The 18,412-nt window shown below is 39.3% G+C and overlaps 1 protein-coding gene across 2 annotated transcripts in view; it reads right to left on the minus strand.

Annotated features, from left to right (window-relative positions):
• Positions 1–762: 762 nt before the first annotated feature.
• CFAP210 (cilia and flagella associated protein 210) overlaps positions 763–18,412 on the minus strand; it is a 570,861-nt gene continuing 553,211 nt past the window's right edge. For both annotated transcript variants that reach the window (XM_044075493.1, XM_044075494.1), the window contains one exon: positions 763–2,114. In XM_044075493.1, the coding sequence (XP_043931428.1) occupies positions 1,752–2,114 (363 nt within the window). In that variant the 3' untranslated portion in view covers positions 763–1,751. The remainder of the gene's footprint in view (positions 2,115–18,412) is intronic.

The following is an 18,412-nucleotide window of genomic DNA, read 5'->3' on the forward strand; positions in this document are numbered from 1 at the left end:
AGGTTCTTTTTAATGGTTGTTTTTTTTTTTTTTATTAAACTGGATTTTCCCTGCAGTGGAGTGCTATGAACACATTGCAATGAGTACCAGAAGTGTCTAAAATCTTTTCCCTCTTCTACTTTCTTGTTATCTTTTTTTCAATTTGATTGATCTTCCACTGATGAAAGAAATACTGGCGTGTGACTTTCTTTTGTGTTCCTTTACTTTTGCTTTAAGTTTTATCCTCAGACTTTGGTTTATGTTTTATAGTTCGTGAAGTTTTCTTTTTATTTTAACAAGCATGTTTAAGTTCATTGTGTTGTAGGCTTAATAAATCTCTTATGTTGTTCACAATTACTGATATTGTGAAAACAACCTAGATGAATATAATCATAATGAAAATCTTTAAGAGCAATGTGTGTAATGCAAGAATACTTGTTCACTGAACAATTCAATGTAACAATAAAAATTCTATAAATGAAGTATAACTCTGTCTCGGCAAGAGAAAAATAAAGTCTCAAATACTTAATGAATGAAAAGTTTGTCCAGAAAATGACAGACTACTCACAAAATGAACTATGGTTTTGAATCACTAAGAGGAACTGAAAATGGTGCCCTCTAATGCTGTATTTACACAAGACTCAATCTAAGTGATGCTGGTACATCAGTAACTGACAGACAAGGGCCTCATGCAGAGGAATATGTCTGCTGTAAAATCTGGCAGTATCATAATTGATGTTGCAGTGCAGAAAAAGAGATGTTATGAATACTGTTACAAGAGTCTTCCTTGACAAGCTATATTTTATTAACTTGAAGTATAACAAAATCCATATTGTTATGAAGAATGGCTATTTTGCAATGTTCCATAGTTATGTCAAACTTCTTTCCTGATGTATTTAAGATGACACTGGTAATTAACATTGATATGCTTTGTCATTTAACATGTTTTTTTTTTTGCAAACTCCACACAACAACCTACCATTTTCTATTCTCAAGCACATATTTGAAATAGTAAAGCTTTTTATTAATATGTTCTTAGTGCTGCAATATTACCGAGCATCTTGTATGCTTATTGGCAGATTAAGAGAGAGAAGCACTGTTCTCCATGTTCATAAATATTGCAAACTTTCTTGTATTCTCATAAACAAGCATTCACAATCCTCCAACCAATTATTTTCCTTACGGCTCCATCCTTTTTTTTTTAAATTAAAAGGAAGTCTAGAAATGACCACATTGGATATTTTTAACATTTATATGCTTGTATACTATATCCTAAAATTGCTGCTAAATTACATGCATTTTGTTAATTTTATAAGAAATTTTAATACTGATAAACAGATGGGCATTGTTTGGCTATAATTTTTAAATACAGGAGATGACATCAAGTAATTTGTGAATAAAATGCAGATATCCTACTAGTATATAAAACATTCTCTTTTTTTTTCAACTGGGAAACTGCATTCCAAGTTATGCTATATTGTAAGTTGCTCTAAAGTGTGTCAGATGAATGCTCATGTCTGCATCTAATACCAGTTACAGATACAAAGAATATTTTTTCAGGGTAGTTTATGTAAAATCATATTTTTGTTTTTATCATGAGAATACACCTACGAATATCACTTGCAAAAAAACAGCACACACATTTCAAGTATAACCTTGCTAAATGTTGGTACCGCAGCCAGACAAACTACTACTCTGAACTTTAAATGTGAATTCTGCTCTGTATATAGAGTAGATTATACACTGAGTAATGTGCCATTACTGTTTTCTTATTACCAAGTAAAGCCTAGCCTTTTCTTAGTTTGCTGAACATCACCAGTATCATGAATCTGTTTAATTTCTTTAGTGGTCTCACGCTGATAATTAGGCAGTTGAACTCCAGTTTCATCCTGTACCAGGTAACTAGGCCTTATTCCTCCATGACCTGCAAATAATGGCCCATGCCAACCTCCAATACCCTCTCTTGCAGCCTTGATAAGTGGATAAAGATTTCTTCCAGTTTCAGCTGCTGAACGGATGACTTGTTGTGCATATTGCTGGAACTGTTTCTCCTCCAAAGCTCTGACAGCATTATTTTGTAGCTCATATTCAATTTCCATTTCCTTTTCTTTCTGAGATTTACCCATTTTCTCTGCCTGAAATAAAAAAAATGCTTGCTAATTATGTTGTAGCATATATGTGGCACATTATAAACAACAGCCACTGCGCCATTGAGCTGTTGCAATCAACGCATTTGGTTCAAATAGTATAAAATGTGTTTGTAGTCACCCATGAAAACAAATTAGCTTACAAAAATAGATAGAAAATAATTCTGTGGAACTGGATTCAAGGTTAACAGAGTTCAGTGTCTTTTTTTTACTTTTATTTTTGCTTATTAACATTAGCAAAGTTTTAATATTTCCACTAAAATCTAGACCGATTTTTAATGACTCCTCTTAAATCCAGACTGACACATGCAAGACATTCAGTTTTTAGTGGATATAGAGTCAGAAATATATGAAAGTCTACACGTTTTCCTTTATTGATCATCTTGAAAATATAGATATGTTATCTCTCTCTGCATATGTACATTTAAATTACAGTGGGGGTACTAAACCTAACAGTAGGCATTCAAACCATATAACTGACTGGCACTGTTTTCCTTAGTACTGTGTTACTGGTTTATCATTCATGTCTTGTTTGGTCAGAATTCCACAGTAATTGTCTCTCCCACTATAAATTGTTCAATACTCCCAACATGCTAAAGGAAAAATACTTACAACCAAAGGCACATTCCAAGTCAGTTACATTTTTCAGTAGAAAAGTAAAATGCCACTATTACTAATAGTAAAGGCTGTGAGCTCTGACAAGAAAAATAAAATTGTAAACTTCAGCTGTGTAAGCTTCTTACCATAATAGTAGATCTTTGAGAAAAGATCACTGCAAATGTAAATCATAAGATTTGGTTGTAATGACCTTCTATTTGGCTGGGTTTTGTTCAGCTGCTCCACTTTTCCCTATGGGAATCAATGCAGTTCCAATCTACCTATGGGAATCAGTGCTCATCTCATGCCTAGAAAGGTAATGATACAGAGTGTGTGTAAGGCATTTTAGCAATAACCCTTGACTAGGTGTGGTTATCACAGCATTAACTCATGAAGGTGAAGCCCAAGTGATTAAACAAAGCCAACTGTGGGTTAATACTGTGATACCCACACCCTGCCATGTGTTATTGCTATTATACAATGGCATTATTTAAGAAAGAAATTGCTTAACTTTCTTAAATAATGTTTTTGTATAATGGAGCTGTAGTGTTCCTCTGCATTTGTTGATGTACTGTGCATATGTATGGTACTTACATTTCCAGTCTTGTACAGTACAACAGTGCTGTTAAGGAAAAGCAATGGAGAAAAGAAAATTTCTGTTGCTGTGTTTTTTTTTTTTACTCCTTTCCCTGCCATTATGGGCTGTTCATTCAAGACACCTAGACAAAGCCCAACATAATGGAGGGAATAAAGGTCCAAAAATAGGGATAGATTTTTTTGTTCTTAAAAATATACTTGATTAGGAGTTTTTGTGTTAGTATGCAATTTTCTGAAGGATATGAACTGTGAGCCTCAAACGTCTGTCATTAATTGCTAACTTTTATCCTCAGAGGCTTACCAGAAAAATACATTTTTAAGAGGAAAAGACCCAAACTATGAGGCAAAAATCTGGACAATCTGCAAAAATCTATACAGTTGAAAGGTACAAGAGTCTGCCAATACTTTAGGAGGGACAGCACAGAAATACAAGGAAAATCTGGTACATTTCTGTTTCTTTAGTTTTGCAGAATGTACCTAATTTTTCTGGTATTTTGCTCTGTTGTCTAAGCATATGTTGTTTGTCTTTTCGTTTTTTCCCGGTTAGGGGTCGCCACAGCGGAACTCCGGTCCGCTAATGATGGGCAGTAGATTTTCATGAATGCCAAGGTGCCAGCTCGACGTTCAACCTTCAACAAAGGCACGCCCATTTATGCATGTCTTTTGAATGCCCACCCAACCACAGGGAGGACATGCAGACTCCACACAGAAGGCACTTACCACACTCCAGCCGAGAATCGAACGGGAGAACCTCTTGCTGTGAGGCAACAATGCTACCGCAGCACCACCACAGATCTCTGTTGTCTAAGCATATGCCAATACAAAAGTCTGGCTGCTCAATGGTACTTCAGCATCCAGACTTTTTTCTATTGATATATACTCAACTTACAACTGACACATTGGTTGGGCTGTCCAGTCAGTGTGTATGTTTTTGAATGGCAATAAGCCATCATTGTGTAATTACATATATTCATCACTGCCACATATTCTCATTGGCTTTTCTGAGCTGCTAAGAGGTAGGAAGGTAGGTAGGAAGTATGACTGTGGTAAATAAATTCTAATTGGCAAAGCAGTACAGATTAAAGTAGTGAGCCACTAATAAGTAAAACATCGAAATATAAAATTTAATAGTTCAGTTACAAACTTTGTACAGTTTCTCACCAGAAGAATGGATGAATGGTAGGTTTACTGTTACAGTGTCCTTAAAATCCTACTGTTGTGTTAAGTACCATATGCAGCTCTACGCTCCTCTTTGTGGAGGGTCAGTATGACAGTTGAAAAAGTGCATTTTCTCTCCCATTTTCTGTTCTACTTAATCTGACTTCATTATCTAGCTAGCTGTTGGATAAGGTAGTGCATTTTTACACTCAAGCAAATACTTGTTTTTATATCAAAATAGATCAGTGGATTTTCCATCTAATACACTGAGAGGTAGCCTGGTCTGTTTAGGTTGTGGAAACACTTAAGATTTCTGAATGTAGTTTTATTGGATGGAGTGCTTATTAAACAGCTTGTCTTGTTTTTTAGTGCCTTTATAAATTCTATATAGTTGTGTGGCTCTTGACTTGTTTATTCAAAGTGAAGTACTTTTATTGAATAATCACACTTTTATAAGTTGTTTAAAGTACACTGCTGTATCCATATCTTTAAGTTTGTTTGTGGTAGCATTTTGTACCTTTTAAGTTTCTTTGTGGTAGCATTTCACTCTGGACATTTCTTTAATGTGCTTTTACATTAGGAGGACTGGGATTATTCATCTACTGACAGTAGGTGTTTATCTGGTCTATCTGAGCTGGGAAATGCACAAAATGAATCTAAGTATTTTTTGCACTCCTCTGCAGTTGATTTGCACTGTTCTGATACCTAGATAGCATAGACTGGGTTCAGACTTGCTGAATCTAGCCTGCTATTGATACACTTGAGCACTAAACCAGCCATCTTACATTAAGAAGGGATCCCTTGCACCCTTGTGGCAGAAGAGTGTAGATCCAGCCTTTTCTGAACTGGGGCTTGCTGGAGGAAGGTTCACTGTGTCTTTCTTATTGGTAAATTAGCTTAAAAGTGTTTAATTTCACCTGTAGTTAAGCCTCACATTTGGCGGGATTCTGTTCAATTAACCACAGCTGCTGTACATTTGACATCCTTTGCCAGAGGTCTAGTGTGTTTCTGCTTTAGTCCAAGGCATCCAAAGCAACCCCCCTCCAAGAAAATAAGTATATTTTGTGATTTGTCTGCACTTCTTGAACTGTATTTTATCGAACCGCTTCATCATTTATATTTCTTTCACTGTTTTACTGTTTGTGACTGCTTCATTCTCTGCACTTGATTTGCACTGTTCTGGTACCTAGATAGCATAAACAAGATTCAGAGCTGCTGAGTCTAGCTGTTATTGATATACTTGAGCACTAAACCAGCCATCTTATGTTAAGAAGAGCTCCCCTCCACCCTTGTAGCAGAAGAGTGTGGATCCAGCCTTGTCTGAGCTGGGAATTGCTGGAGGAAGGTTCATTATGTGCTTTCCTATTGGTAGATTAGCTTATAAGTGTTTTAATCTTGCCTGAATTTAAGCCTCATGTTTGCGGGTTGTAATGCATCATGCAACAGGAGTTAGTGATGCCCTTTATAGATGCAAATGCCTTGAAACTCAAATTTTCCCTAGACATCTGTCAGTGGAACCCTCCAAAGCTTCCCTACTGCACTTACAGGCAGTTGCCACATTTATCATCCATAGTTTTCAATAGAACAAGCACCTTTGTTATAGTCCTAGCACAAAAACTGGTCAAACTAGCCCACTCCCTTCCCTAAAAGTACATATGGTAAAAACCTGCTATAATGGAAAAGCAGTTTCACATTTCACTGGCCAGCCTGATAGACATGGGCATCCTGTGGCAATGTAGTAATTGCCTCATGTATACTGACAACCACTTACTCCTAAAGCAAACAAATACTCGATGTGAGAGATGTAAATGCAATCACTTCTCTCATGTAAAAGCAAATCAGAAATCAAACAGGTTGTCAGCACACACACTTCACCTCTCACACAAAATAAGGTCACGACACATAAATGCACATACATGGAGGTACTTACTAGAAGCCTACCCCAAGATCAGAGACCTCCCAAATGTAAACCTATGCAAATGGAAACAACTACACATAATAACACATGCACCAGTGTCCCAGCAAATAAGTCCCTAAGGCAAAACACCTCAAAACCTAATGTCTAGGTAATAGATGACTCTGTAATGAGACACACAGATGTACCCCTAACCAGGCTGGACAAGGAGAAGGTCACTGCCAGCTGCCTGTCAGATGCCAGGATCCATTAAATCACACATGCACTGTAGTCACTCAACAACAACCCTTGTGACTCTGTCATAGTCCATGTTGGGCTGAATGACTTGAGGCATGCCTCTCTGGATTATATGAAGACAGATATGACTGAACTCTCAGATTATGTGTCTCAGGCAGGTATAACCCTAGCCCTAAGCAGCATTCTACCTTCACCAAGGATGATGCCACAATATAAACAAAAAATAATCAACTTCAGCAATTGGCTTAGCTTGTGGTGTCAGTCCAGGGAGATCCAGTATTTGTCAGCCTGGGAAGACATGGTCGACAGGCCACACTGCTTAGCCAGAGATGGTCTGCATCTGTCTCCTCTAGGTTTTCGGATACTAGCAAAGGTATTCACCTCCCCCATAGTCACTTTTTTAGGCAATGCCAAAACAACAAAATTTCCGATGTAGCAAAATTCACTCAAGACAAACTCAAGGTTCTGCTGCTTAGTGCAAGGAGTTGAAACTGCATTCCTTGGAAGCAGTCCTCACCTTGGAAGATGTTGAGGTTTATGCAGTAGTCACTGAGACGTGGTTCAAGGCTGCAGCACCCAGGCCATGCAAGGCTACAATGCTTTCCACATGTTCGGATCTCAAAATGAGCATGAGAGAACCAAAGGTGGATGTGTATCCATCTTCATTAAAGCCAAGTACACCTTGAGACTGGTCAAGCAGCATGACTGTCTCAAACTACTCCATGTCCAATTAACTACAGGCAAAATACCCTACCATATGATTGATAGCTATAGGCCCCCACCATGAACCAAGAAAAGCACACTCCTATCTGGACTTACTGGAGTCACTCACCATACAGCTCACCACCTTAATCATGGGAGATTTCAACAATCCTTCCATCAACTGGGTGACATACATGAGCACAAACATGCTTGCCCAGAAGTTCCTGGACTTTGTCAAAACAAGTGCTTTGGAAGAGATAATCTGCACCCCACAAGAGGGTTAAATGTCCTAGACATACTACTCACCAACATGGAGGGGTCACTGCACTCCCCCAGTGTGATGTCCTCTCTGGTAAGGTTGGACCATAAATCAGTCTTGTTTGAAGTAACTATTGAACCTGTCACCACCACAGGAACAAAAAAACTAAAAATCTTTCCAAAGCAAACTACAGCCTACTATGCAATGGTATAACACGTTTTATACCCCTGCAATCACACAGAATGACTGCTATACAGAGGTGCACACAAATGCCCTGTATAAACACTTAAGCAACTGTATAGACTTGGCTGTACCTGATTGAATTAAAACCAGGTCCTCCTGAAAAAAAAGGCACCCTGGTGAACCTCAAGTATAAACAGGTTATATAACAAAAGGAAAAACTCTAAGAACAAGAGGGAACTGATTCAGTAAAGGAGGAATTCCCTCCATGGCTTGAACAAGCAAATCAGAAATCTTGTATAGTCCTCTAAAACTAATTATGAAGCTAAAATAGCATCCCTAGCTAAGGATAATCATAAGGCATTCCTTAACTACATCCGAAATCTAAAAGGGAATGCCCAGCTATGTGCCAAACTGGTAGTAGATGGTACCACTCATACTATACGGGAGGAAATTGCCAGCCTGGTAGCTGACAGATGTGGTGCAAACTGCAACCCCCCCCCCACTAGCCACACCCCAAAGCAAACCTAACACCAGTCTTCTGCCTAGTATCTTTAAAGCTCAGGTCATATTATGGGAGATTTCAACAATCCTTCCATCAACAGGGTGACGTACATGAGCACAAACATGCTTGTCCAGAAGTTCCTGGACTTTGTCAAAGCAAGTGCTTTGGAACAGATAATCTGCACCCCCACAAGAGGGTCAAATGTCCTAGACATACTACTTACCAACATGGAGGGGTCACTGCACTCCCCCAGTGTGATGTCCTCTCTGGTAAGGTCAGACCATAAATCAGTCTCATTTGAAGTAACTATTGAACCTGTCACCACCACAGGAACAAAAAAACTAAAAAAAAATCTTTCCAAAGCAAACTACAGCCTACTGTGAAATGGTATAACAAGTTTTATACCCCTGCAATCAAACACAACGACTGCTATACAGAGGTGCACACAAATGCCCTGTATAAACACTTAAGCAACTGTATAGACTTGGCTGTACCTGACTGAATTAAAACCAGGTCCTCCTGAAAAAGCAAGCCACCCTGGTGGACTTCAAGTATAAACAGGTTATATAACAAAAGGAAAAAACTCTAAGAACAAGAGGGAACTGACTCAGTAGCGGAGGAATTCCCTCCATGGCTTGAACAAGCAAATCAGAAATCTTGTATAGTCCTCTAAAACTAATTATGAAGCTAAAATAGTATCCCTAGCTAAGGATAATCATAAGGCATTCCTTAACTACATCCGAAATCTAGAAGGGAATGCCCAGCTATGTGCCAAACTGGTAGTAGATGGTACCGTTTATACTATAAGGGAGGAAATTGCCAACCTGCTAGCTGACAGATTTGGTGCAAACTGCACCCCCCTCCACTATCCATACCCCAAAGCATACCTAACACCAGTCTTCTGCCTAGTATCTTTACAGCTCTGGTCATATCTGCGCCCTCCAAGGTCAAAAACATGGCCTCAATGGGACCAGATAACATCCCAGGTTGCTTATTAAGCAATCTAAAACAGGACCTGGTGGACCCAGTAGGCTTTCTCTTTAACCATAACCTGAGAATTGGCTTTGTTCCTGCACCGTGGAAAAGAACAATAGTAATCCCCTTGCACAAAGGGAGGGGTATCAACAGACTCTGAGAACTATAGACCCATAAGTCTAACGAGCCTCATCTGAAAGGCCATGGAAAGAATCATCATGGACCTTATTAACAAGGACATAGGCGACCTTCAAACTCTAGACCCAACCCAGTTTGGCTTCATTAAGGGTAGGTCATGCTTATTAAACCTAGTAGATTTCTTTGAGAAAGTCACCAAAGCCCTGGATGAAAGTAAAGCAGCGCATACTGCCTATCTTGACCTAGTCAAGGCTTTTAACACAATCCCAGTCAGGTATCATTGAGAAACTCTCACAGCTGGGGATTAACCCTCGCATCAGTGGATGGGTAACCAATTGGCTCAGTGACAGAACACATACCGTCAAAGGTGGTGACTCCACCTCTACCAGTAGACCTGTAACCGGTAGTGCATAAATAAATGGCCAGCCAGGTATAAAACAGATTTTGCACAAGTTAAAGAAAATTACTGAAAACAATTTTAGAAAATAGGTTGAAGAAGATAGAATCAGCTTTAACTGCTCAGTTGGGCTTCATTGCTTAGTTACAGAAGGAAACCAAAACTGTTACAAACCTTATGGTGGACAACAAAGTAAGAACAGAAATGGGCGGATTCACAGAGATGGGAGACAGAGTTAGGAGAAAGAACTTACACCTTGTGAGGATCCAGGAAAAATCTGAAAGGAGAGGCCCACTGGATTTTTGTAGGCAAATGCTTGCGGAGTGGTATGGGATGGCTGAAAGTGAGATGGTCTTGAAAGAGCACATGACACATTTGTGTCAGGCACCTCATTAGCTTTAAAAAAAATACAGGCAGATAATTTGTACTGTATTTGCAGAAGGAGAACATTCTCTCTTTATTGTGGACATTATGGTAAAAAAGCTCTTTGTGAGAGATTTATGTGCATTCTACAAGCAGGACTACAGTGCAGAAACAAGTAGTAAAAAAGAGAGGTTCATTCCTGTAATGAGATTCTGTTAAGAAGTTAAAATTTAGTCTGGTCCCACATGCACACATACAGTAAGGTCTGAATACATGGGAAATAGAAAGCAAACTGTCTCATGAGAAATTAGGAAAAAAGTATTGTAACTGACTGATGAGGTGTATGTTAAGCAGGTCCACTTCACATCCAGTGCCTGATCTGATGTGATCTGCCATTTGCTTCATTAATCTTAATTTAAGTTACCTATTAGACTGCCATGATTATATTTTAATATCTCCTGAAATCCTTTTCCTGTAAAAAATGTTTCTTCTTAAACCTACCTTTTTCAAAAGAGAAGATGGAGTAGGTATAGAGACAGAAAAAGTAGTAGTAGTAGTAGTAGTAATAAGTGAGGATAATCCAAATATTGTTTAAATATGCTTGTAGATTTCATTGCCTTATGGCCAAAGTTTTATTTTTATTATTATTATTATTTTTACTAAAGATTGTACAGTGCTGATAAGTAGAACATCCTGTTAGCCTCCTCATAACAAAGCAAGTTCTACAGAAGGAACTCTTTTTGGGGAATTTGATGGTCACAAGAACATATATTTGTAACTTTTGTTGAGACAAGATTAGCAGTAATAAGCTACCAATTCTACACCTGCAAAATACATAAATGATTTGATTATACTTATCACTGCCAAAGACCAAAGGATCTGAAATGGCTAATAAACTATTGAGGTGTAGAGGAGTGACAGCTGTCTTCAGATAGCAAAGTAAAAACAGAAGACATGCACTCATTGTGTTCACATTTATAACTAGACTCCCCAGGAACCATAGCCTGATGTTGCAAAATACATTTCCTAGAGATATCCCATTTCTGAAAAGATCAAACCAAGTATCCAGTTGTCAACATGCAGCTTACTCCTCAATCATTTTATGACTTCTTGTGCAGCAGTGATGCTTAAGATCATCCAAATATCCTGCCTTGCACTAAGGCTCCCTTCTCAATTTTTCTTCAGACTACTGACCCATGGTAAACATCTGCTTCATCACAAATGTATGGAAAATATAGTCTAATAGGGTATCTTCTTCAACTTCACTAGAAAATGTGATTTACTTTCACAAGACCAATACAGATTCAAAAAAGGCATAATACTCTTATAGTTCCTTACAAATTTACAGATTTGATCCTGACTAATGCTGAAAATAGTTTTCTTACAGGTGTGACCTTCTTGGAGCTGAAGAAAGCTTTTGAAGCCTCACAACACAATGTTTATTACAAAACTTAAAAATATGGGCTTTGATTCTAGCCCTGTGGCACGAATGAATAAAGCCAAATAAAACACCATCAATGTAGAGTGTGAAGATTCAAATTTTTAATTAAGACCTGACCGAGTTTCCGAAACTGGAACGGCTTGAATGGAATGCCACGAAACAAACCATACAACGCTCGTCTTCTTTTCAAAAAACAAAAACAATTTTAATGAAACACGCCATAAAATGAAAGCAGGTAAGTTTGGAGACGTGTGTTTTTTATTGGAAGATTCAAATTTTATTGCAGGTACACCGGCAAAAATGCATTTTATTTGGCTTCATCATAGTTGTGTATTGGCACTGGAACATGGCTGTTGTCTTGTGCATTGTTTTGGATTTGTTTCTTGATTGGGCTGTCCAATCAGCATGCACATTTTTGAATGGCTCTTACTCTTTCATAGATTACCTGTGGGTGGGTAGAGTAGGAGTGAGTGACCACTGATGGCTTACACATTCAAGGAGGAGGGAGACAGCTATACTCACTGTACTGCTAACCTCAACTGACAAACTAGGGTACTGCAGGATATGGCTGAGATTGGGTCATGGTGGCTACACACTGCATAAAAGCTAGGAAGACTGGTGTGTGGAAGCATGCTTCCCTCCTAGACAGCAACATATGTGTCAATTACTGCCAACTACAGGGAAGGGGTTAAAGGTATTAGGAATTGGATGGCAAGGGGATGTTATTTAAATCCCTAGACTTTCGCCTCTAATGAGGAGTGAAGGAACTGATAAGATTCCCACCCTAGCTGAAGAATGAATGGGCCACAGGGCTTTCACTCCAGTAGGGGAGAAAACAGGGTCTGGCTGTCAACCTTCACATGAATGGGTTGTCTGGGGGCCTAGGAAGAGGAGATATCAGGATGTGTCATACAAACAAAAAAATAAAAAATAAAAATAAAAATGGGCTTTGAAGAATGACCTCTAAACTGGTTTCACAGCTACTGAATCTTCAAAGCAATCCATAGTCCTTACTCATCAAACATAAGACTTTTCAAATTAAGAGGTCCATTACCTTTGTACTTAGATAAGAGGAAGGAGGAAGAAAGGCTCTTTCCAGTGCAGAACCTAACAAACATCCCAGAATACAATTATGCGAGAAGGGAAGAAAGTAGACTTCAAAAAGTTTAAGATTCTGTACAGTTGCTAAAGACTCTTGACAGTTGGAAAAAAGTCTACAAAGTTAAAACATTTGCCCAGTATGGAAAGATGTGAATGCTTAGAAGTCAGCAACAAGTAAAGACTATAGACAAGCACTTTGCTAATACCTTTAGTGCAGATAAAACCAAAGGGTAAGGTAGAGAACAGATTAGGTAAGTCAAACACAGGCAATCTTAAAGGTCTGAACTGCTTGCCACTGGAATGTGATTACATATAGCTTTACCATGAAAGCTATAGGGAGGAAGAGAAGTACAAAGGACTGAAGGGGAATTACAAAGAAATGATCTAGTACAAGCCTCATGGATTCATCTTTCCCTTTATGGGAATAGTTTTGCTGTGTTGGGAATAGCATCCAGAAAAACCTTGAATAAAGGACTTTGCCCATATGTAGGGAGTCACTGGTTCTATCACCCCTGTGTCAACATCTGATGCAGAAAAGGGGGAAAGACAGACTTGGTTCACTGAGCAAGAAGTAAGAATCACCATGGAAAAGAGGGACAAAGTACAGTTGTGTAAGCAAACTTACCATAACAGTAGATGTTTGAATGATCACTGCTGCAATAGCCTTAAATACATGGGTTATATCATGCTGTCATGCCAAGGATATAACAACTGTCCAGCTTCCAGAGCTTCAGGCACCTTCCGCTCACCCAAACTGTCAGGCAGCTTGAGCTGAGCTGACTAAAAGACAAGTTTGGGTGCTAAGCCCTTCAGAGCTTTCCTGCCAACACACAGAGGGAAGCTGTGCCCTGAAAGAACAATGCTAGGAAAAAAAAAATAATAATAAAATAAACAACCATGCCCTAGCATAGACAGCATACCAAAAACAAGGACAATGGAAGGAGGGAGCAGCAACTGCATCAGTGATTATTCAAATATCTGCTCTTATGGTAAATTTACTCACACAACTGTACAGTCTTCATCATATTGATCACTGCTGCAGTGGTCTTAGGTATATGGGTAGATTACCCTAGCTTACTACATTTGGGAGGTGGAAGAAGAAGAGAAGAGTTCAGGACCCCCTAGAGAATGGTCCTTGCAAAGCCTGATCTAGCCCTAGTGAAGGAATCTATCTTATAGTGCTTTGTAAATGAATGTACAGAAAACCAAGTTGCAGCTTCTAGAATATATCTAGAATCCAACCCTTTCCAAAAAGACTTAGATGAAGCTAAGGCCCTTTTAAAGTAGACATTGACTCTGCCTGGAATAGTTTTGTTGTGCTGAGTATAACAAAAGGTAATAGTGCTGCACAACCATTTGGAAATAGTCAATTTTGGAACAGGCTGCCCTTCTTTCCTTCACAAGAAATGAACAACTGATCCAAAGATCTGAAAGATTTGGTTCTGTCAAGATTTAGTGCCTGAGTTGTATGCGGACATTCAAGGTATGGAGTATCCTTTCTCCCTATGTTTGGGTTCAGGAAAGAAAATGGGGAGCTGGATGGTTTTGCTTAAAATAAACTCTGATACCACTAGGCCATAAAAGAAGGATTAGTTTTCAAAGAAATATTGTGCCTGTGGAAAATTAAATAGGGTTGATTACCATGAGAGCCTGTAACTCAGATACTCTTCTTCCAGAGTTCAGAACAATCAGTAAAACTTTTTACATGTTAATAAACTCAAGTCAGCCAGGTTAAATGGTTCAAATGGAGGAAGTGTTAGCTTCTGTAACACAAAATTAAAATCCAAGGAGGGGCCACCGGTCTTCTTTGAGGCCTCTCATGCAAAAGCCATTCGAAAAACATTTTGACATGAGAATATATTGAAAGAGGTGGGACTCATGGGCAGACATGCTGAAATGGCCAATAAATAAACATTGACAGAGGAGTAAGAAAGGCCATGGGATAGTAACTCACACAAATCTTGTAAAAACAGAGAACAACTAGCCCCGAATGGGGGCTAGTTGTTCTTTGGTTATGTTGTTAGCACCAACTAGAAAACCTTTCCATTTGCTAATATATGATTTTCAAGTAGCAGCCCTTCTTTTCTCCAGTAGTATCTGCTGTATATCCTCAGTAAACCAGTGCCTAAAGGGCATTAAGACCCCTATTATTCATAATTTCAGAGGTAAGTACTAGGCTAGCTGCCCTTTTGGGTCATTTTAAGCCTTGCCAGTTTCCCTTTTTGTACTCAAGATAACCTATTCCATTTGGTTGTAGATTGGCCTTATCCACTCCATGGTCAGTAATTATATATTACCCTAATGAGAATAACTGGGATCATACCATAGATAATTTGAGGGGGCCCCATGCATGGGATAAAGCATTTAGGAACTGCCTCTGTCCAGGCAGTCAGTTGAAGTTGATTGATGTCATGGTGTATCAAACACCCCTGTTCTTGTGTGAGTAGATTCAGTCCGTGACAAAGCTTGTGGTAATTGCCCCTGGCCATTTTCAAAAGAAGGGAAAACTGTGGTTGCCTGGACCAGAAGGGAGTAACCACAATAATCTTGGATAATTCTTTCTGAATCTTCAGAAGTATGCCGGATATCAGTGGAAAGGGTGGAAAGCACACAAGAATATTCCTGTCTAGGAAAAAGAAACGTCATCTGTCTTACAAGCCTTCTAGCATGGAGTCTTGGAGCAGAATCCTGCCAGCTGATTGTTCTGAAAGGAGGCAAATAGGTCTACTTAAGGATTTCCCCATGGATTAATCAAATCTTGGAACCCCTGCCAATTTAGTTTCCATTCATGACAGTCTTCCCTTGTCCTGCTCAGCTTGTCTGCCACACAATTTTACTCTGACAGAATGTAGGAAGCCTGTAGAATAAGACTTTGTTGTGAAGATATATTCTAAGGTAACATGGCTAGAATGCACAGGGAGTATGATCTGGTTCCCCCTTGTTTGTTGATGTACCATATGACTGACATTGTCTGTAACAAGTTGAGGATGTCTCTGAGACCAAAAATTATTCAGAGAGTTGAATACCTTGATCAGGGCAAGCATCTCATTTATATTTATGTGTTTGCATCTGTCCTTGGTTTCCCACACACCTTGCACTTTTATTCCTTCTGAAACTGCTCCCCAGGCAAAGTCCCTGGCATCTGTGTGGACTGATTGCTTTGTAAGGGGGGACCTGGATTCAGGGATATTTGTTGTCTACACCAAGTGATTTCTCTTCTGACAATCCCCCAGGACTGGGGATCTGAAAATACAAACAGTGTTGGTGCTGGGAATTACTTCACTGAAGAGACTTCAAATACCACTGTATTTTTCTCATGTGGAGTCCTGCCTGGGGTATCATAAGAATCATAGAAGCCACGAGACCCACATTTCTGAGGTATTCCCACACAATGACCAAAGTCTAAGTGGAAAATCCTAGAAATAGATCTAGTTTTAGTATCCCAGAAACACAATCCTCTGAGAAAGAGTCAAGAAAGACTTTTGAATGTTCTCTTGGAATCCCAGCTCAGGTAAGCGATCTCTCACCCAAAAAGTGACTCCTGACACTTTACAAAAGAGTCTTCAAAGATAAGCAAGTCATCTAAATATGGAAATGTGGATATCCTGTACCCTGTAGGAGCTAGACACTTTGTGAACACTCTTGGTGCAGAGGATAGTCCAAAGGGCAAGGCAGAGTACTGATAATGAGATCCACACACACAAAACCTTAAAGTCTGATGTCTGGATGAACAGGAATGTGATGATAAGCACCTTTTAATTCTAATATTACTAAGAAACTTTAATGAGGAAGAAGAGGTAACAAGTTGTGAAGCAACACCATTTTGAATTTGGGCACTATCACAAACAGGTTTTGGAAAGAAAGATCCAGAACTGGTCTCCAAGCATTTTCTTTTATTAAATCATCCTTGAATAAAACCGCTTTCCCACCTGGGAAGAAGGAATGGGTTCTATTACTCTCTAGAACAGCATATGATGAAGGGCAGATGGAAACAAAAGAGTTTGGTCTACAGGATGAGAAACTACCCTTGGAAAGAAAGAATTTTTTTCCACTGCTATCTGTAACCATGATGAATGGTCTTCAGAATCCATTTATCTGAAACTTTCTGCTGACAAAGAGAAAAGCAGAGATTCAGAACTTCTGGAAGAAAAACAGGGACTGCCAGTGTATTTGTATTTGTATTTGTGTGTGTGTGTGTGTGTGTGTGTGTGTGTGTGTGTGTGTGTGTGTGTGTGTGTGTGTGTGTGTGTGTTGGTGGGGGGGACTAAAGTGTCTTAGTCATTCTGACTTATTGGACTGCCCTAGGTTTTGGAAGCTTCCAGAATTCTTCTTGGAACCTGCTTGCCATTTCTTCAAACATCTGTTCACTTGTATTTTTGTTGAGACTGTTTATTTTGTTTCTTACAAAGACTGGAAAACAAGACTGAAAAATCTTAGAGATTCCCACTATCAGCTTAACCCTTTTATCATACTTTTTGATCACCTCTACAGCAGAGGGGCCAAAAACTAAATCTCCATTCAAAGGTGCATTTAAATCACATTTTTAACATCATCATCTGGGAGGTTCTGAGAATGCAGCCATGCAAACCTCCTCAAAACAGTACCAGTGGTCATACACCACAGACACTGTAAACAAGTTGTTGTGACTTGAACAATAGAAGAAATTAAAATAAGCACAAGAAGAAACTGCAAGACAAAAATTAGTTATGTACTCACCTTAACTATACATATGTTGTCCATTTTCATTCTTACTAACGTATGGGTTACAGATCTGACTTGGCCGCATTATACAGACTTCAGATCTGACTCTCAAGCTCTTCCCTCTACCCATAATTCCCTAGTCCATCTTCAATACCTCAGATCGAGTTTGGTGCCTTAAAGGTCTTAATGTATAATAGTAGAAAAGAAGAGAAATTAAACCAGAGCTCAAACCTGGAACTACTAGTTCCAAAGGTCCATCAGGTCACCCCAGAAGATGATAGGAAAGGGAAGGAGGGAGGGGAGTTGAGGAAAAATGAAAATGGACCACACTAATACATAGTTATGGTGAGTACATAACTTTAATATCTGATGTTGTCCTTTTCATTCTTCCTCAATGTATGGGAGAATTTATGTGCCTCCTTTTACATGTTCTCTTTCGGTGAATCTCCTTGGCAGGATGCTCTGGAGAGGTGTCTGTGAGAGGGGTAGTTCCTCTATAGAAATGGCCTGGATCCTAGTTGGTTCTGGCTGTCCATGTGGAGTAGGTCTGATATGATCAAAGCTCAGAACCATAGGGGGAAAAAGTGTAGGATCCAAGGACGTATGGGAGACTGGATCTCCTGAATGAGAGAACACCCTTTCCACAACCTCAAAGGTCAATGGACCAGGAGAAGCCATGGCCAGCCACAATGGAGCTAAGACTTCCAAAACAGGCAAACCACAACTTTGTCCAGATCTCTGCCTTGAGGAGGAAGCCAAACCCGAGCTATGTAGCACTGTGAGGGGCAAGGACCGATCTGACATTATTGAAGTAGATCCCAGCTCCATGGATCTGATGCTTTGGCTCCGGGACTCATCCTGATCCAAAGGAACAGGAACAGAACTGGTCAGGGAAGCCATCCGGGTCGAAGATGTAATTCTTTTTGGCTCCAACACTGGTATTTTATGAACTCTTGGATCCTGGGGCTCTGAAGCCAAATGACGGATCAGAGAGGAGCTACAACTGTGTGGAAGGTGGTA

Source organism: Protopterus annectens, chromosome 6.part1, assembly GCF_019279795.1.
Source record: "Protopterus annectens isolate FY-2018-M chromosome 6.part1, PAN1.0, whole genome shotgun sequence".
Classification (NCBI taxonomy): Eukaryota; Metazoa; Chordata; order Ceratodontiformes; family Protopteridae; genus Protopterus; species Protopterus annectens.